A 21245-nucleotide genomic window follows, 5' to 3' on the forward strand; every position below is an offset into this window, starting at 1 on the left:
CTGAAGGGCATTACTTTGGTTGCAGATATAGAACGTTTTTGCAATATTACGCAGGTAATTCGAAAAACCCTGGTAAAATTTGTTCCTGGTTTGATATAGTTTAATCACCTACAAACATAAAAGTGAAAGTAAAGTTATTTGCAATTATTGCTGCATTAAAATTTTAATCTTTGTGTTTGCTCTTCTATCTTGTGACGACATTGCGAAAATATGACTAAAAAAGGAGTGGGTGACGAACTGTATAACTACCTTCTCCACGTTGTCAAAGGCCACCAGATAACCTATGAATAGAATTTGCTTCGCTTTATTAAACTCTATCTCTATTCCGTGAGTAGCCTTAGAATGAAGAAGTTATTTTCAAGGAACGTTCTTTAGCGAAATCCTTTGCTCTCTCAAGATTATACCTTCTATAATGTGTTTCAATCTGACCGTTATAATCTCAGCATATCATTTACATCCTGTATGTACTGGGATTTTCCTCTGTAATTCTCATAGAAGGCTATTAACTTTGTAAAATATCGGAATATACAGAGCTATCTGCATTCTACTGATACTCTACATTTTAACATATACTGATCCAGAAATGTAAATTTCACTTCTGCTTCAGCCCTTTTAAAAAGGTCATTCATTAATCGAGTTATCCATACCTTGATAATCTCTCCCTTTACATTTATTTAATGCTTGATGTCGGCGCCAGCCTGCAAAAGTTTCTGTTTCATTATAGCCTTTGATTTCAATATTATCTTAAATATTCTAACAAGTTTTCTTCGTCGATTATTTTTATATCGACACTGTGGATTCCGTTTCACGTAAATTACTAATTTACGCGTTCGGCTGATTCGTATGGGTATCATTTGCAGTATATGTTTTCTCTCATCATTTGGAGCACGTTTCCCCATGTAATAGTTAATTAGACTGTCAGACAGGGAGACAGACGATGGTGCGAGACAGGGTGTTTCGTGTTACTGGGCAGGAAGTCGCAGAATGAGTGAAGGCGGCAAGTCTCGGCGCACGGCTCCTCAAGCACACATATTTTTTCGCTGAGTCACACCACGCTCTCTCCTAGTAGGCGTAAACGCAAGTCGCGTTTCTTTGTTTATTACCGATTAAGATAAACCACATAAACATTAATTTTATTCAATAACGATAATAAAAGCGCATAAATAGTAAAAATAATAATAAAAGAAAAAATTATACCGTACTGCAAAAGTAAATATGCAAACCGTTGGTAGTCTTACTTTCGTAGCTGACTAATGGACCTGTGGTGGAAGTCAATGGAAGTCAACTTATCAAATATAGGCTGTGTAAGCTGTCGCAGCTTCTGCCTTTATAAACTGTGGCAAATTCTACTCCCTATCTCAGATGAGAGGATTGTAAGGAGTGTTAATTATGACAGCAAATGGAGAAAAAAGAAAGGGAATTCCCTTTCAAACTCTTTTAATCGAAGAAAATTATATAATGGCGGATGAGCAAGGTATAAAATGATACAACAGACATCTGGTGTCAAAATCCTCTCTCTCTCTCTCTCTCTCTACCTCTCCCTCCGTGACACCCCCCCCCCCCCCCCCCAGACACACGAGTCAGCAAAACAGCACCTGATAATGTCGATGGCAACGATGGTTAACAATAGCCGAATTTCGATGTGAGGAGCGGTAAAAACAGTATTCTTATTTTCCTATAAAAAGAAATTTTCTTTCCTACTAAAATCCTCTTCTCGGAAAAATTTGGAAATTTGTGGTAAGGTTCAATGGGACCAAACTGCTGGGGTCATCGGTCCCCAGGCCTAGACACTAATTAAACTAACGTACTCTAAGGACAACACATACACACATGCCAAACGGCTACCCCGCGCGGCCCTCTTCTCAGAGAAGAGAACCTTCATGTGCATACATATATTTCAGTTGGACAATTTAATACTTACAAACTACTTCTTTCACGGAATCATGGAACTTCACACAACAAATTTGTTAAGCAGAGTTTGCTTCTCATAATCGTTAACCCTTGTAAGTACCATAAAGCATCTTAAACTATCAGAGTGATAACAATAACAATAATATTAAACATAATCTTTCAAAATTCCCTGTTCCATATCTGTAAACGCATGCATACTACAGAGCAAATAACTGTTATCACTGGCGAGAGCAAAAAGATTAATAACTTCATTTATTTAAACCAGCATCAGTAGGAATCATTCGATAATAACTGGAGTGACAACGATTGAATGAGACAGTGGAGTGTTATAGCAGATATTCAAATAGTTCAAATGTCTCTGAACACTATGGGACTTAACTTCTGAGGTCATCAGTCCCCTAGATCTTAGAACTACTTAAACGTAACTAACCTAAGGACATCACATGCATCCATGCCCGAGGCAGGATTCGAACCTGCGACCGTAACGGTCGCGCTGTTCTAGACTGTCGCTCCTAGAACCGCACGGCCACCCCGACCGGCGTTATAGCAGACGTAACCAAGAGAGTAACCACACTTCGGAAGAAAAGAAGATTGACAAGAAGTCGATTGTTATGATAGGAGCACGACCACATATCATCTTGTAAAGCTAAAGTATGTGGACGCATGAGAGTACAGATTCCAGCCACAGAGGGAGACGTTGACAAAACGGTTGTGTGATGTAGTTATACTGTGTGAGGTGAGCAAGGGTTGGCGAACATTTTCTGTTGCATGCTCAGACTGTATTTCAATAAGTGCTACAGCATGTTCCGTCTGGAAAAATTATAAATAAAAGTCACGTCAGTTATGATTGGATAAAGCAGGAAGACATGCTTCGTCAATAATATGTGCTATCTAGAGAAAACCTCACATAAAAAAGCCCGATGAGTTTAAGTTAACTGAGCGTGGAAGTCAAGGAGTTGGTCCGGCTGTACCGACCCACCGACCAACGCAATGTGCACGAAAATACGCTCGGGTAGGCACACTGTAATGTAATTAGCCAATGCTATGCGCAAGAAATTTTCGTGTTTCTCTGCTGTAACCCTATTTGACATTTTATGATGTAGTACTGCTCCAGAAATGTCTCAGTCCGTAGATGGTGGTGAGTCCGTAGATGGTGGTATAAGTGGCGTACAGTATAACTGGCCACGCTTTCCCACCCAAGTTTCCTTGAACTTACCTAGTCAATCGCCGCGTAAGAACTCTTCCTACCTGTTGTATGGGAATGCTCTTGTAGTTTTATGTCCCACTGCAGAGCCGTAGCAGCACCATCGGATTCAGAAAGTGCAATACTACTGTCTTACGTCTAATGAAGCGGCAAGAAGTTTTCTGTGCAAATAATTTTTACACGGGATGCCATTATGGTGCGTTTATTTAAGAAACGCCGTAAAATGAACTTGTTCACACCGATTATAAGCTATTAACGGTACGAGAGCATGCTGTACCTGATGCGTAGACCGAAAGGCATCCTATCGACGACTGTCGGCTTGAGCGTTCAGTCGGTATACTTCGTATAAGATCGTACGTCTTCGGTTATGCCAATGTTATTCATTTATTTATTAATATCAACATTTCCTGGCATTGTAAAATTACTGAAATAAAGCGTTTATGACCCGTAGACACCCCCCAATGTCTGAGTGGCAAAACACAACTTTTATTAGCAAATATTTATTAATAACAATTACTTGATTCGCGCCGGAATAAATGTACTTTCCCTACATCTCTCTTTGCTGACGTCATGAGCGATTTCTGCCTCGCCAACTCTGGCTCTGAAACGCCAGATGGCCAACCGTCTCTGCTAGCGAGCGTGGGAACCTACAAGTCTACAAATAAGTAATACCTTACAAACTGAACATGTCGCTTTAAAAAAGTCATACAGCAGGTGAAAAATCGATTTATTACTGAGATGGCTCATTTTTCACCGGCGATATGACTTTTTGAAGCGACTTATTCAGCTCCAATACACTACTAAATTGTAGTGTAATCATTGTCGCCTGCCTCCTAGGAGATTTCGTGTCTCAAGCATACATTTATTTGACGTTACTTGATGTCCCAATGAGTGATCACCAACAATGATAGCCCACATGCAGATTGAGAATTTCTGTTGATGTTAAGCTTATACAGTTGCCTTGGGAATTAACTGTGTAGAAAGTTGTCATGTAACTCAGAAGCTAAGTATTTTCGGAAACATCTTCGAGTAAAGCTTGTCTTTTTATGGGAGGAATGTGACCATTAAGTATTGTCCTCTATTTTGAACAGTATTCCCACTGCAGGCCATTAAAATTGTAACACCAGGAAGAGTAACAGATAGGCTGATTTTAATGTAATACGGTATAGTAGAAAGAATACATGATTTGGATATACAGGGTGCGATATTTAGCACACCGAGCTGTATCCTCTGACAGCAACAATGGCTCAAATTTAGCTGGGTGTCGAGTTTTACAGAGCTTGGATAACAGATATGGGGTAAAACATTCCACGCTGCTCCACCTATACGCCAAATTTAATCAAAGATAGAGGCTGGCGAGTCCTGCGTGCCGGTTTCTCGGTAACCTATTATCAGATGTTTTCAATGAGTAACACATCGACATAGGTCAGGATAGCACCCACAACATGTAGTCTTGTGTTAACTTGTTGAAATATGTAACTGAGACCGTGATTATCGGGACCAGTCACATGCCTCAACACTTCAGAAATGTAACGGATGCTGTCCAGATTACCGCCTATGTGAAGCAGAAATGATCATATTGTGCACTCAATCGCACCGCATATCATGCAGCCAGGTGCTGGGACAGTATAGCGATGACGAATGCAATCTGACAACGTTCGTTTTCCTCAGAGCCTCCGAACATCGATATGTCCATCGTGACTTGCTAAGCAGAACTGAGAACTGTCTAAAAAGACGGCGAAAACCACTCTGTCGTCCAGTGTGACGTTGGGCAGCCTGCCTCTAATGCTGCGTAAGGAAGGGCCACAGAAATGGCCATTGGGCTGACAGTTCGTGGTGCTCCATCCGCCATCGCACTAGAGTAAACTAAACTCCCTCGGAATAGACCTCGGAAGGCCCAACGGTACCTAACGATCGTCGTGTCATTCTCACCCGACAGGCGTCACTGGATGCAGATGTGGAGTGGCATGTGGTCAGCACACCGTTCTCCCGGCCATTGTCGGGTTTTGTGAGCGGAGCAGCTACTTCTCAGTCAAGTATCTCCTCAGTATGCCTCGCAAGGGCTGAAGCACCCCGCTCGCCAACAGCGCGCCGCAGACCCGGGCGGTCACCCATCCAAGTGCTAGCCACGCCCGATTGCGCTTAACTAGAGTTGACGTGGCGCTCTACGAGTTTTGTGACATCACTTCCTGCTATTTCACTTTAAGGAGCCATTTCGTCACATGATAAATTCTGCGGTATTTCGGCGACATCTCATGTAAAGTAGAACCAATATGAAGTAATAACGCTCCCAATGTCACAAGCGGAAAGCTTGAGGCCTGTAGAAAGCAAGACGCCATATTGTGCTTGTCGTGGTTAGAAGAAGCACATTTTCTGTGGGTATTATGTAATACCTTACACCCAATGAAAATATGCTGTTTCTAGGCACCAGCAAATTGAATGTCTCGAGAACGAATCGTTGTTGGTACGATTTGTTATAATAAAACGGCAGGAAATCTCGTACTGGTGGTTAAAGAATTTCTACATTTAGTTATTATCGCGTTACAGCTCACGTGTTGTCAGAGTAAACCGTTGTAAGTCAACGGCACATTGAAGATCTACGAAAAGTGTCGTCTTTGTTAGGATTTGTTATAATTACATGTAAATAGTAACATTTAGATTATTAAAGCCTATAGGAGATTATATAAAATACAAATTCGCTAATAATGAAGCCACAGCCTAGCGCCGCAGTCAGTAGAGGCATCTTGTTACGGATCAGAAGTAGGTGGATTTAGGGTTCGAATCTTGTTGTATCTAATTTTTGTTAAACCGTCTCGTTTTTCAGAAGTTGTGGAACTTCCTTACGAAATTAATAGACATAATTTCTGTAGTACTTGATGCTATGTAGATATAAGTGCCTTCTCAGTAAGGAGCGGGCTTGTTCGATTTGATGAACTTTTATAAGCTGACGTCTTACTGATTGTATGTGTATGTCTCCTTTTTGTCTCATTACACGCTCACAGATATTGAAGTTTTTATTTATGTATATCACAGACAGAACAACATTACCATCATATGGACAAGGGAGGAAATGTGCGTTTTAATAGAGATAACGTAGGAATATTACATGCATTCATTTTGGTGAACAAACTGCATTGTTTGCGAGCCAAGTAAAGCCGACGACAGCCACTGGAGAGCACTGAAAGCGCAAAAATCATGTTAACCATATCGTCCCACGTGCAGACTGCACTGTCTCGTGACGTTGGTTATCTTGCCTGCGTGCACGTCAACGTTAGCTGCCCCGTCCCGTGTGCCGACGGCATTAAATTCGGTGATCTGACGAGAACCAGTGTTACCAGTGCGGCAAGACCGTTACGCCGTCGCAGTGCTTGTATAAATATTTGTCATGATGCAAACAAGCCTATTTTCTGACTCAGGGTTCCTGCATGGCTGCGCGAACGATATGGTTGTCGTCTCGGGCCCAAGTCCCGTGGAGCTGTTGAGATCCTGCTTGGTGATGATGATTTCTCTGCTAAACCCATTGCTGCCATAGATGCATAACAGTCGTGGGATCCTTACCAAGGAGACCACCAATATAGCTAAACGATAAACCGCAGTCTCGACTTGCGACGATCCTGTCACTGTCGACTTCTGACACGTACTGGTGGACGTTTCCCCTTCTTACGCGAGGCATAACACGATCTTCTCATAAACAAACAGCATTGAAACCAGCGGAGAAATGCTCCATATCGGAGCAGAAAAAAATGCAAGTATGTTCCTGTCTATTTAAAAGCTTTTGACTGTAAAGTAGGTTACCAGCTGCCTCATTCTACCTTCCTCAGCAACTTTAAAAATTTTCCCAAAAATTTTGGCGTGCGAACAGATTCGCGCTATTTTTAACGTGTAACTCACCTCAAACACCTGCAACCTCCACTAACTGTAACTCTCACCACCTTGTCCATCGCTGTAAGTCGCTCCTATCCGTCCACTTCCAATTGCCCTTTCTCACTCTCTCATGCTGCCCAACTCAATGTTATTACATCTTTCTGTCTTTTTGTCATTGTTTCCTATGTCACAATCACAGTCTCCTTCCTTCTGTCCTACTACTAGGGTCTCCACTCACTGTCATTGTCTCCCTCTCGCTCTCTCTCTTACTGCTAGTATCTCATCTCTTCCTTTCTTCTGCTTCTGTCTCTTCTCGCTGTTACTTTCTCTCTTTTCCTCATTTTCATTGTCATATACTCTGTCTCTCACTATCACGGTCTCTGACCCACTTCCACTTTCTCTTTCTCTCTCTCTTTATTCCTCTCCCCCCTACCCCAACACTATCTCCTTCACTCTTTTCCTAGCACTGTTCTGTCACTGTCAACTATTTTCCACTGCCACCGTGTCCCTCTTTCTCTCTCACACTGCCATTGGCTCCTTCGCTCTTTCTATAACACAACCACTGTATACCATCTTACAGTATTTATTACCTTTCCGTCTCTATGCCACTGTCACTGTCTTCTTCTCTCTCAGCATAAAAAATACACATTTTTGGTAAAATTTTTAAAGGTGCTGAGGAAGGTAGAAAGATACAGCTGGTACCCCACTTCTCAGTCAGAGCCTTTTAAATAAACAGGAACGCATCTGGATTTTTGTGCTCCGATAGGAGCATTTTTCCACTAGTTCCCTTCTTTGCCCTGCTGCTGTAGGTCATGTAACTCATTTGAAAAGAAATCTGTCAGATTTACTTAGTTAAGTGAAATTGAAATCACGTAGAACTAATTTTGTACCTTAGACCGGATTCTGCGTGCAAAAAGATTTTGCATGTGCTTCAGTTCTACAATACAGGTTTCCCAGATGTTAACAGGGGTCACTTTACAGAATATTTCTCCGAGATACGTCACTTTATTAACTACGTTTTCTCCTCACACTGCAGTTAACGTTCGTATTTTACGTGTACAAATAGAATCGCTTTGTACCTCTGTACCTCGGAAACGGATAAAGATATGAAGAAAATTTTCAGTGCTGTTCAAGATCGGGATCTTAAGAATACGCCGTAAAAATTACAGCCATGTGCAATGCAAAGCCATCTCTGAATCCACGGCTGGGTTTTGGTACCCAGCCGGCCGGAGTGGCCGAGCGGTTCTAGGCGCTACAGTCTGGAACCGCGCAACCGCTACGGTCGCAGGTTCGAATCCTGCCTCGGGCATGGATGTGTGTGATGTCCTTAGGTTAGTTAGGTTTAAGTAGTTCTAAGTTCTAGGGGACTGATGGCCTCAGACGTTAAGTCCCATAGTGCTCAGAGCCATTTGAACCATTTTGGTACCCAAAAAACAAGTTTCTGGGGTGTTTCTAGATAACGGATACAGACTTTTGAAAATGGGGAGTTTGTACTTCTAGAAAATAAACCTAGAGAATATGCCGCTAAAATTTAATCAATTTGCTACTGTTAGTTATTCTTTAAATTTCGCCTCGTACCGAATTTTACATGTAGGAGTTGGGTAACTTTGAATCTCTGTATCTTGGGAATGGATGAAGATATAAAGAAAATTTTGAAAGTTGGCGAGAGTGGTATCTTAGGAATATATCTCAAAAATTTCAACCATTTGCTATGCATGGTCGTCTTGGAATCCTCGGCTGAGTTTTGGTCCGCTGGTGACGGTGAAAATGTCGCAAGAAGAAAGTTATTTTGTGGGGTTTTTCGAGGAACCACCCGTGAACTATTGTTGCCTCCATAACTACCGTCAAGCCCACCGTAGGCCATATCAAATGCAAAAATAATCAACCGATTTGCTGTCGCATGCATACCGATGAGATTTCTAGGTGAGAAACCCGTCGCGGAATCCGTCCTTACCTCCTTTGTGCAGCTGGGAGAACATCCTGATCATTTGTATATGTAAGCTAGTTTGACGCTTGTTGCATGCCTCCTCGATGACCTGTATTGAGAACGATGTGTGAGGAAGTGAAACGTGGCTCACATTGTCGGCACGTGCAGCGCAGCGAGGCCCGGCTCGCGCCCCCTATAAGCAACACCACGGCGGATAATTGAGCTCGCCGCTAACAACCAATTGAGCGCGCCGCCATAAGCGGCGTCGGTTCGTCGAGTCGGAATTGTATTAAGGCAGGCCACGGACCTCGGACACGGTTCTCCCGAAACCGGACAATACTTATTTCCTCTACAGTTTTATCGTTTACCTCACTCGTTAGCAGACCCAATACGTCCTTCAATGAAGTTTAAGGGATTACAGCACGAATTTAGTTTATACGCTTCGTTAGATTTTTCCCGTTCTTGTATTTGAAAGCATCTATTTCTTAAGCCCTCATCCGAATATCCTGTTATTGTCATATAGCCGTTGAAGGACACGGTCTTTGAAAGATAATTGTCACCGTGTTAATACACTCTTTCGTCGTTATTTATTCAAACGTTTTCTTTTTAGAAATAAGAAGTAAAATCATAACTGTTCTGATGCAAACACACCCATTGCTTCGGTTGTCACTTCATGTTATCTTCTCCGAGGCAGTAACAATGTATTACTCTCATATTTTGCCTCTTTGGGGCTAAAATACCACCGCTTTTATGTAATATAATTTCTTAAAACAGGGACATAAAGATAGTAGATAACATGCCTATCTTCTTATTTCAGACAAAGCGCCGGGGGGGGGGGGGGGGGAATCAATATCCATTGGAGAAAAAATGTTCATATTCGCAATATGCTCCAGTACGAAGAGTTTACGAGGCAGAACACATTTTATCTACGTTGGTTATTTCGTTAGTGGTGCGATTCCTGTTCTGCCCATTTATCTTCTTTCATTTATTTGAAAATAGTTTACATGAAACACTAGATGATAACGCGTTGTCAGAGTACTTCCAGCTTGACTAAGGCCCACCTTTGCTTCCATACTGGCGAAATAACATTTCAACTACACTTTCCCTATTCAATGCATTGGTCATGGTAGCGTCATTCATTATTTGGCCACCACGATCAAGAGACCAATGACCGTCAAATTTTTGTTTATGGAATCTAATGAAGATATGAGTGTACTGAAGAGCTGTAGACACGTGAAGTTAACCGGTGAGTCATTTCAAGGACACTGCTGCACTCATAGTGAAACTTACAGATGCACTAAGACGATCGTTAGAACATGGTCTGCTACGGTCGCAGGTTCGGATCCTGCCGCGGGCATGGATGTGTGTGATGTCCTTAGGTTAGTTAGGTTTAAGTAGTTCTAAGTTCTAGGGGACTGATGACCACAGATGTTAAGTCCCATAGTGCTCAGAGCCATTTGAACCATTTGAAGAACATGGTCTCTTGAGGGTATAAAATTGCAACGAATATGATGAAAGATTTTTTGAAATTTTGTGACGAGCTTTTTAAAACTGATTATGAACAGGTGAAAATTTACTGTGGACTGTCGAAAATGTGCCTTGAATTGTTGTAAAGTAATCTGCAAATGTCGAAAATGTTTCATGAACCGTAGCAAATTTGTAACCTGACATGACTGGAACATATAAATAAACCAAAAAATAAAACCATTTCATAATGGGAAAGATATAGAAGCCTTTGCATCGGGAGGCATTCCAAATAGAGCGTATGTCTGTACGAAACTGATGCTTCAAATGACATTTCACTTCTTGCAATATTCACCTTTCGTCTTGAAAGATCCTTTATTACATATCATAATGGCTTGCCATGAAAGAATACGAAATAAAGTAATAGACTGATCAGTAATTCATTCAAAAAACTGAAAACAATCACTGCTTTCAAATAGTGTTCCACATGCCAGTCCTGCGTTACTTCACTTCTATGCGGATTTCGGTGATAACAACATTTTGTGCGCTGCAGCTCCTTTTCAGCGATTATAGCGAATACTGTCATGTGTATGAAAAAACAGCAACCATACTCTTTTTATCATTCAGTATGTTCCTAACTCTTGTAAATTAATAAAAAAACTATTCACATATTCAATACGTAATACATAAATATTATAGGAAAAATACTTATATTAATACTGTGTGTGTGTGTGTGTGTGTGTGTGTGTGTGTGTGTGTGCGTGTAGAGAGAGAGAGAGAGAGAGAGAGAGAGAGAGAGAGAGTACGCCATTCTTCTCAAATATGTTTGACTTTAAATGTAATTATGCAGCTTTACACCATTTTTGCACGTCATTTTAGGTATGTAAATATCTTTCAGTTTCACAGAAATGACGTAACTTGACACAATTTTTATGCATCGTTATTATGCCAGGTCTGTATGTGTGCACAAATATCTTTTACTTTCAAGGAAATAATGCCTGTCTTTGACTTTCAATTGAGGGTTATGCAATTTTCTACTGCACATCTGGCGCCTTTTTACATATCATTTTTGTACTACGTCCTGGTTGGCTATAGATGAGGTAGGACGGAGGTGTGGCTTGAAATATGATGGAAAATAGGGGCCGTGGCTTGTATCGTGATGGGTAAGAGGGGGGCGTGGCTGTCACTGAGCCGGGTCACGTGATGTAAACCAAGTGGGTCAGAACACGCAACGTATACAAAGTGCACTGGAATTGTCATAGATATGCTACTCACAATTAATCCTCCAGACAACAAACCACACCAGACATGCTCTTGGTAGATAAACATGCCACTCTACTGTTACGTATGGATTTTCATTAGCCAAGTGCACGTTGTCGTTTCAGTTAGTTGTTCCTTTATGTTTGAAAGTCGCTTCATCAGACCAAAGAATTAGATGTTGGGAACGTTCACCATCTTCACACATGTTTATGAGCCAATCACAAAATTCAATCCGCATATTGCGTTCGTTCTAGTTCTGAGTGTGGAGAAGTGTCAGAATGTAATCTTTCCATCTACCAGTCCACAGATTTCTGTAAACATTGGTTTTGCTGATCCCAGTCTCACGAGGACACTTCCTCGTAGAGTTTCCCGATGTGTGTGTGTGTGTGTGTGTGTGTGTGTGTGTGTGTGTGTGTGTGAGTGAGTGAGTGTACGTCTGAAGCGCTGCGCCGGCCGCGCTGGCCGAACGGTTCTAGGCACTTCGGTCTGGAACCACGCGACTGCTACGGTCGCAGGTTCGAATCCTGCCTTGGGCATGGATGTGAGTGATGTCCTTAGGTTAGTTAGGTTTAAGTAGTTCTAAGTTCTAGGGGACTGATGACCTCCGATGTTAAGTCCCATAGTGCTCAGAGCCATTTGAACCATTTTTTTGAATCGCTGCATCAACACTTTCGTTGTCTGTAGAACGTCCATTTCTTCCGGTACGTCCCTTCTTCCCGTCATACATCGTTCCATCGACTTCAAACTTGTGTCACATTCTTATAATTGTTAACCGTGAAGGTGGTGGCGTTCCATATTCAACTTTCCAACGTCGTCTAACCTCGCTCACATGTTCTGCTTTCCAGTAACACTCTACATCCACTTCAGTTCTTCAAACGATAACAACATGTTTATTTCCAATCCTGCAACAAATGAAAGCGTTTTTCGCTGCCTTCCGAATTACCACGCACAAAAATGGTTCAAATGGCTCTGAGCACTATGGAACGTAACATTTAAGGTCATCAGTCCCCTAGAACTTAGAACTGCTTAAACCTAACTAACCTAAGTACATCACACACATCCATGCCCGAGGCAGGATTCGAACCTGCGAACGTAGCGTTCACGCGGTTCCAGACTGAAGCGCCTAGAACCGCTCGGCCACACTGGCCGGCTACCACGCACAAAAATTATTTTTATCTGTTTTAATACAGGAGAGATTCAGTTTCAAAGTATGTATACATTATTATGGGACACCCCGTAGTAAGCCGATTTCAAACGCAACTTGGCTAAAAGGGAAGGAGACACCGGGAACCCTGCTAAACACCGGTGCATGAGGTAGACAGGGCTCCAGCCGTGGTGGATAGGTGGACAGAGTTGCAGTATCTGCGAGCAGCGATTTATTTCAGTCCGTACAACACACGGCAAAGTTGGCGTGGGGCGCGCCTGAATGCCTGCTTCCGGCGTTCCGGGTTGGAGCGAGCACGTGCCGTCGTTCCGCTTGCCTCAAAACAGGCTTCCTCTCGTCATGGGCTTCACCACAGATTATAGCCAAAGAGTTTCATATTTCTTTGCGACTCGCGATTTTCGGAAAACAAACGTCATCTGCTATAATTAACTATGTGGACGTGCTGAAAAGTACTGCCTCCGAATTTTTTTATGTTAAAATATCTAAAGCTTTTTAAGTAAATAAACGTTATTAGCTTTAGCAATACCAACGCGTAATACCAAAAAAAGGGGGGGGGGGGTCTTTGAGCGAAAACTAATTTCGTTCAATTTTTTAAACTTTTATTAATAACGTAATTTATAAATAAGTACTGATGTATAAATTGAGTAGAGAAACTGCAAATGTCTTTTAGCAGCCAGCCAGAATGGCCGAGTGGTTCTAGGCGCTACAGTCTGGAAGCGCGCGACCGCTACTGTCGCAGGTTCGAACCCTGCCTCGGGCATGGTTGTGTGTGATGTCCTTAGGTTAGTTAGGTTTAAGTAGTTCTAAGTTCTAGGGGACTGATGACCTCAGAAGTTAAGTCCCTTAGTGTTTAGAGCCATTTGAACCATCTTTTAGCACAATCTTAGCAACACCAATCCATTTACCATAATGTTGCACCGAGTGGGATGGTACTTTACGACCACCACAAAAATGTCAAAAAACGTACAAATTTTGCTAATTGTCGTTGATTTTCACTCACAACATACCCTTTAAAGTTATATAGATGCGTAATAAGGATTCTGAACTTGAAAATATGAATATGACATTTTGTTGCAAAAAGTCACATTCACTATTAAGACTTGAATTTTTGGGTTAAGCTTTGCTGAATAATTTAAAGTAGTTACGGAATCTGAAATAATATACCATTAAAAATTTTTTTCAAAATTTTAAAATAGAATGTATCAGACTAGATTACGATAATTTCAAAAGGTGGGCACGAAGTACACCATCCCCCACCCGGTATTGCGAGGATTAATAGAGCCCTGATTTTATGTAATACCAAATCACGAAATATGTACATAAATGTGTAACCGTAATTGGTAAAATATGTGAATAAATATGTAATGAAACAGTTCATATATATATATATATATATATAATCCAAAATGTTATTATTTTGCTAGAAAATCTAAGTTCAGAGGTAGATTACTCAAATAACTATGTCAATTTTTAATATATATATATATATATATATATATATATATATATATATATATATATATACACTCCTGGAAATTGAAATAAGAACACCGTGAATTCATTGTCCCAGGAAGGGGAAACTTTATTGACACATTCCTGGGGTCAGATACATCACATGATCACACTGACAGAACCACAGGCACATAGACACAGGCAACAGAGCATGCACAATGTCGGCACTAGTACAGTGTATATCCACCTTTCGCAGCAATGCAGGCTGCTATTCTCCCATGGAGACGATCGTAGAGATGCTGGATGTAGTCCTGTGGAACGGCTTGCCATGCCATTTCCACCTGGCGCCTCAGTTGGACCAGCGTTCGTGCTGGACGTGCAGACCGCGTGAGACGACGCTTCATCCAGTCCCAAACATGCTCAATGGGGGACAGATCCGGAGATCTTGCTGGCCAGGGTAGTTGACTTACACCTTCTAGAGCACGTTGGGTGGCACGGGATACATGCGGACGTGCATTGTCCTGTTGGAACAGCAAGTTCCCTTGCCGGTCTAGGAATGGTAGAACGATGGGTTCGATGACGGTTTGGATGTACCGTGCACTATTCAGTGTCCCCTCGACGATCACCAGTGGTGTACGGCCAGTGTAGGAGATCGCTCCCCACACCATGATGCCGGGTGTTGGCCCTGTGTGCCTCGGTCGTATGCAGTCCTGATTGTGGCGCTCACCTGCACGGCGCCAAACACGCATACGACCATCATTGGCACCAAGGCAGAAGCGACTCTCATCGCTGAAGACGACACGTCTCCATTCGTCCCTCTATTCACGCCTGTCGCGACACCACTGGAGGCGGGCTGCACGATGTTGGGGCGTGAGCGGAAGACGGCCTAACGGTGTGCGGGACCGTAGCCCAGCTTCATGGAGACGGTTGCGAATGGTCCTCGCCGATACCCCAGGAGCAACAGTGTCCCTAATTTGCTGGGAAGTGGCGGTGCGGTCCCCTACGGCACTGCGTAGGATCCTACGGTCTTGGCGTGCATCCGCGCGTCGCTGCGGTCCGGTCCCAGGTCGACGGGCACGTGCACCTTCCGCCGACCACTGGCGACAACATCGATGTACTGTGGAGACCTCACGCCCCACGTGTTGAGCAATTCGGCGGTACGTCCACCCGGCCTCCCGCATGCCCACTATACGCCCTCGCTCAAAGTCCGTCAACTGCACATACGGTTCACGTCCACGCTGTCGCGGCATGCTACCCGTGTTAAAGACTGCGATGGAGCTCCGTATGCCACGGCAAACTGGCTGACACTGACGGCGGCGGTGCACAAATGCTGCGCAGCTAGCGCCATTCGACGGCCAACACCGCGGTTCCTGGTGTGTCCACTGTGCCATGCGTGTGATCATTGCTTGTACAGCCCTCTCGCAGTGTCCGGAGCAAGTATGGTGGGTCTGACACACCGGTGTCAATGTGTTCTTTTTTCCATTTCCAGGAGTGTATATATATATATATATTGCTAGAAAATGTAAGTTCAGAGGTAGATTAGTCAAATACCTATGTCAATTTTTAATTAGTTCACTTCTGTTACAAAGTACTAAAATGCAAGAGTCTCCTATTCAAGTATTAAAGTCACTCTGGGACGAGTGCACAGTCAATTATGATATACTTTTCCGAACGTTCTGTTGCCAGCACCATATTCTATCAGACAATATGTTCTTTTAAATAGAGGAAGATATCTCAACTTCATAAGAAATCAAATGGTTCAAATGGGTCTGAGCACTATGGGACTTAACATCTATGGTCATCAGTCCCCTAGAACTACTTAAACCTAACTAACCTAAGGACATCACACAACACCCAGTCATCACGAGGCAGAGAAAATCCCTGACCCCACCGGGAATCGAACCCGGGAACCCGGGCGTGGGAAGCGATAACGCTACCGCACGACCACGAGCTGCGGACAAGAAATCAACGGTGCATATGTATAAAGCAGGATTGTGCTAGAAATAATATTCTCAGAGTGGTCTACAATTTCACCATTAAATAGGCGAGACAAAATAACAAGATTAGAGTATTCCGGGCTCTTATTCATCATAGATTGCAAATTTCTGGAAACTACACCACCCGCTTCACCTGATACCACGCTGACCTCCAGAACTGCAATTTCCATTATTCGCACAGTCTCTTGGAGACGCATACTTGAAGTCTTCAGTTTCTTGTTACAGTTGGAAAGCCAGCTAAAGTGACTTGTGGTGTATGAAACTGAAATGATCACTTGAGAGCTGTTGAATGTTGAGAGGGCTTGTCACAAGCGCTGCAGGATCATAAGAAAAGTTCCCAATCACTGATGTCACAGCTTCAAAGCGCTTACTGTAAAAATTCATAGCTTCAGTCCATGTTGCGCACCCTGATATCATTGGCTTCCGGAGGCAGAGGTGCATCAGGTAGCTGCTACTTGTTGCGTTGTGCACGATGAGGACAATTCAACAAACCCTTCTCCATTGCTGGTATCAGTGTATTTACTCCTGCGGACTGATGTCTACCTCGTTTTAATGCATCAACCGTACATGTAATATGCACTAATTTGGTATAAAATTCATTAATCGATTTTCCCAGTTTCAACGTGTATCCATCTGCATCTGTGCACGTCAATAGGACCATCTCTTCTTTTATGTCATTCGGCCATAGAACCTAAGTCCCTCATTAATGAATCTAGCAAGTGTTGAACTATTTGTTGGCTCCAGAGTTTTACAATGAATTAAATAGGGTTTAGATGCAGCCTCAGATTTCACCTTTCCCACAGTTACGATTAGCGATGGAACGGCCTGTAGCATCCGTCGTCTCATCAGCAGAAATTCATATAGAGTATTTCCCAATGTCAACCCTGATTTTTCTATGTCAACATAGCAAGAATCCAGGTAATTCTTCCTGACAGTGGACTCGTCGGGAATGTTGCGGATGGAGTGTTTAAGTAACAAATGTTTAAATTCTGGTACCTGAAGCTTGTTCGAGGCTATGTTCCCTGCAACCAACGCAAAACACTGTTCTTTGTAAAATTCACTGTTAGATGATGTAGGCTGTTCCTGCAACTGTGGAAGTAGAACCTGTATCTTTGAAGAAATCCGTTGTTTATTCCTAATATGTAGATTCCTTCGTAAATTTTGATCAATTTGAGATTTCATCGAACATTCTATACGTCTATCACAGGTCTGGCAGAGGACTAATTCACCATCACTGGTTAAAGCACTGTCGACAGAAATCCATGCTTTCAGCTTTGATGACACTGAAGATGTAGCTGGTGCCATGGTTAATTTAAACCAACTGGCTGTTACACATTGTGAAGCGTTTGAGAACGAGAAAGGAAAGTGTTTAAAATAAGTCATTGTTGTCTGCATCGAACTTCCGCCGTCTAGCTTTGAGTATAACTGCGTTGGCGACAGTATGAGAAACACAGCAATAAAACTTTTTTTTCCTTTTTTGCTATGCAACGAAAATGTTTGGGACTTAAGAAAATGTATAATAATTCCGCAATAATATTAAAATATATAAAATTATGCTCTATTGCAACTACACATAAAAGAACAGAATATGTAATTATATAAAATTCGGGCTCTAGTCAGTCTGCATCTTTATTTTTCTTGTCTACGTATTTATTTCTAAACATAATCACCCTTGCGACGAACACTGTTCTCTCAACGAGAGACCAGTTTGTTGATACTATCACTGTAGAAGGTTTGACTTTGTTATTGGAACCACAGCCTCATCTCGGAGGTGTTCTTTAAATTTTGGAAACAGATGAAAATCGTGCGGGGCCAAGTCGGGATTGTGTGGAGAACGATCGACGAGGGTGAACCCAAAGCGTCAGATTGTTGCAGCTGTCGTAGCGCTCGTGTGTGGTCTGGCATTTTCATACTGAAGGAGAGGGTGCTTTATCTGTGGACGAACGCTTCGAATTCGAAACTCGATTATAGCACGCTGTTTCTCACGCACGGACGTAGTTACTTTACACACCGCCATGTTACACACTACAATTCGGAGCGCTCTAGCAGCAGGGAGCTACAAATATGTAAACATGAAGAATAAAAATGTAGAAGGTTAATAACATTTGTTTTATTTAAAAAGCTTTAAGAGTTTCTAAATAAAACATTCGGAGGCATTAATTTTCAGCACGTCCTCGTATTTGTTGTCTTGCAGTCCTCAGTTGCGTGTAATATTATGTTGATAATTATTGCTTTAGATCCGTCTAATTATAACTGAATAAAACCATTTTTTCTTACCATACGTGCTTCGCCTTTATTATTTGAAAGGCATTTTCAGTGGTCTGGAGTACACACGGAAAAAAACACAATAAAATACAATTTTTGCATCATCACCTACTCATACCGAAACACACACACACACACGCATAGAACACTAACATCACAAAGACACGTTCAACAATCGGTAATAAAATTCAGCTCCATCCAAAACATTAACATAAAATACACAAACGTTAATTTCCTAGTGCTGTGAAAACGAAACTTCTTATGGCGGAAAGGGAAGAAGAACAGCGATAAAATGTGCGCATGTAGACCAGCATCTACGAAATTTGTAAGTAGAAATTTATACTATCACTACATAAGATAAGCAGAAAGTGTCAGAACTGTTTGTAACCTCAATGCATAATTCCAAAGAGGAAAGCAAAATAGTTTAAACACAAGTATGTATGTATTCCAGGCCACTGAAGATGCCTTGCAATAAATAAAGATGAAAAACGTATGACAAGAGAAATTCCTTTCATTCGGTTGTGACTGTACTGATCTGAAGTAATAATTATCATTATAGTAGTTTGCTGTTTTCGTCTGCATGGCTACACTAAAAACTCTTTATGTAAGTATTATATTAACCTCCCTCGCCATTTTACTAGTCTTTGGTTCTGAACTGCCTACTGTGATCCTGAAATATTTTGTGGACGCTGTTTTGAACAAAATAACCAAGTTTTACTGTTTTTCAGTGTTTTTAACCATCATCAACGGGTTCATCTCAATTACTGTAGAAGGTAACCTGTACTGAGAAACAAGTACTAATCTCCTGGCCACAGTCGTCAGTTACATTGACTTTTTTTTAAATTGTTGAACATTATATTGACATTAGATTGTTTTATGGCTGTCTGCTTCGCAAGTGCACACTATCTCCATTTTGCCATCAGTATCTAATAGGCCCAGTAGTTTTAATTTAGCACACTTTATGTGGTGAGATTTAAACTCAAAAAAAATATTACAATTTCATTATTTTAATTTAATGTGCACATCTTGTGTTATATTTTATAACTTTACCTTCCATGAAACGTCTTTCAAAATGTTGTCTACATGTTCTCAGACGTCCATTCATGTCTTAGGTTGCCCGATCGTTTGCGAGAGTGTTCCTGAAGTATTATTTACGTTCCATTTGTAATTTTTGTGTCTAATAACGGAGGTGTTCATATTTTGATAGAACGGTTAGTGAACTTGACGGAAGCAACCAACAAATCGCCAAATTGTCATGTTTTTAGGACAGGTTTCAGCGATGTGTTGTGTAATTACAGCATTGTGCATTAAACAGTGTTATAGTTCAAATCACACTATATTTCAGCTCATTGTTCGTTCTGTTGCAGAATGATACTGAAGGAGATTTCGATGTTGGATGCGGGAGTATATGCAAAATAGAACAGGTAATGTATCGTAAATAATTAGTTTCATTGCTTTCCTGAACACAGGAAACTTAAAGAAACTAACAGTAGATTATGCTTAACATATCACTCGTCTGTTATATTTACTAAACTAACAGTAGGCTATGCTTAACATATCATGCGTCTGTTATATTTTCTTAGTATACCTGCATTGTTTCTATGTTTTTCGTTTTTTTTTCCTTGTTCGTTTTTTTCCCTTTTGTGTTAACGTAAACTATTACTTCCCTTTCTTGTTTCGTAAAAAGAAGGTAAGAAAGATACTGAGCACTAGCTACAAATTTGAGAAGTTATGTGGAGGAATGACACAGTTGAAGAGCCCAGCTCAGTATTCAGGTGAAATTTCAAGGAAATTACTGGCAGAGATGATCAGATCGGTATTTCAACCAAGGTCCTCAGAAACGATCCAGCATTTCTCCTCTGTGATATTCGTCTCGTATCATCGTTTAACCACAAGCTGGTTCAGTACTACATATCGCTGCTTGTTAGTGTCTGCCCTAACGTCATCTGCGGTGGGAAAATTTACGAAGAGCAGTATGCTCTGTCTCTCACTTAACAGTGTTTTGAAGGGTACAACATTAGTGTAAGCTCTGGGTAGCAGCTTTTGGTTCTTATGAGTGTATACGCTACCCACTTTCATCCTCAAATTGTGCTGACCCGGATAGCAAGCGTAACTTCAGAGTAAGTATTACACTTGTAACAGTAACATTTCGGCACATGCTGTGAAATTTTCAGCTTTACTCCTCCATCGTCGAATAAATGAGCATGCAATTAAGTGCTCACTGGGTATCGAAACTCGAAAGCATTTTTTTAGCGAGAACTTTAATTTAGCTCTCATCATGACACGGCACAACGTGCTTCACTTTTATGTCCTAGAGGATCAAGCAGCTGAGGCAACTTGGACTGCGTCATTGCATACAAAAATTTCAAATGCAAGTCACCTCAGAATGCTGTAACACATTCAAGAAACAAATGAACACCGTACTTGATTTTTCCTTAGTATAGCATGTCGTTTCAGACAAACAGCTATGGAGCCGCAGGCACGAGAGAACAACACTAGGTAAGTTATATTTCACCATAGGAAGCTGTGCGTAAATTTAAGAAGTTCTTTTAATCGGGAAGGCTTCACAAAACCATAAACGGAGGAGACCCAACTCCCCATCCCTACGCCACAGCAGGCAAAAACAGGATTCCGCAAACACCGTCTCCTCTCTGGCGAAAATAGAGATAATATTCGACCTTTCTACGTGCTCACACACTACGTACTACTGAATCGTAACAAAAAGACAACAGTCAC

At 41.7% G+C, this 21245-nt stretch overlaps 1 protein-coding gene across 1 annotated transcript in view; it reads left to right on the forward strand.

Annotated features, from left to right (window-relative positions):
- The window catches only part of LOC124721321 (proto-oncogene tyrosine-protein kinase ROS), a 566425-nt gene that overhangs the window by 168574 nt on the left and 376606 nt on the right, over positions 1-21245 (forward strand). The window contains exon 2 of the mRNA XM_047246233.1: positions 19877-19933. Within this exon, the coding sequence (XP_047102189.1) occupies positions 19877-19933 (57 nt within the window). The remainder of the gene's footprint in view (positions 1-19876; positions 19934-21245) is intronic.

This window comes from Schistocerca piceifrons, chromosome X (assembly GCF_021461385.2).
Source record: "Schistocerca piceifrons isolate TAMUIC-IGC-003096 chromosome X, iqSchPice1.1, whole genome shotgun sequence".
Taxonomy (NCBI): domain Eukaryota; kingdom Metazoa; phylum Arthropoda; class Insecta; order Orthoptera; family Acrididae; genus Schistocerca; species Schistocerca piceifrons.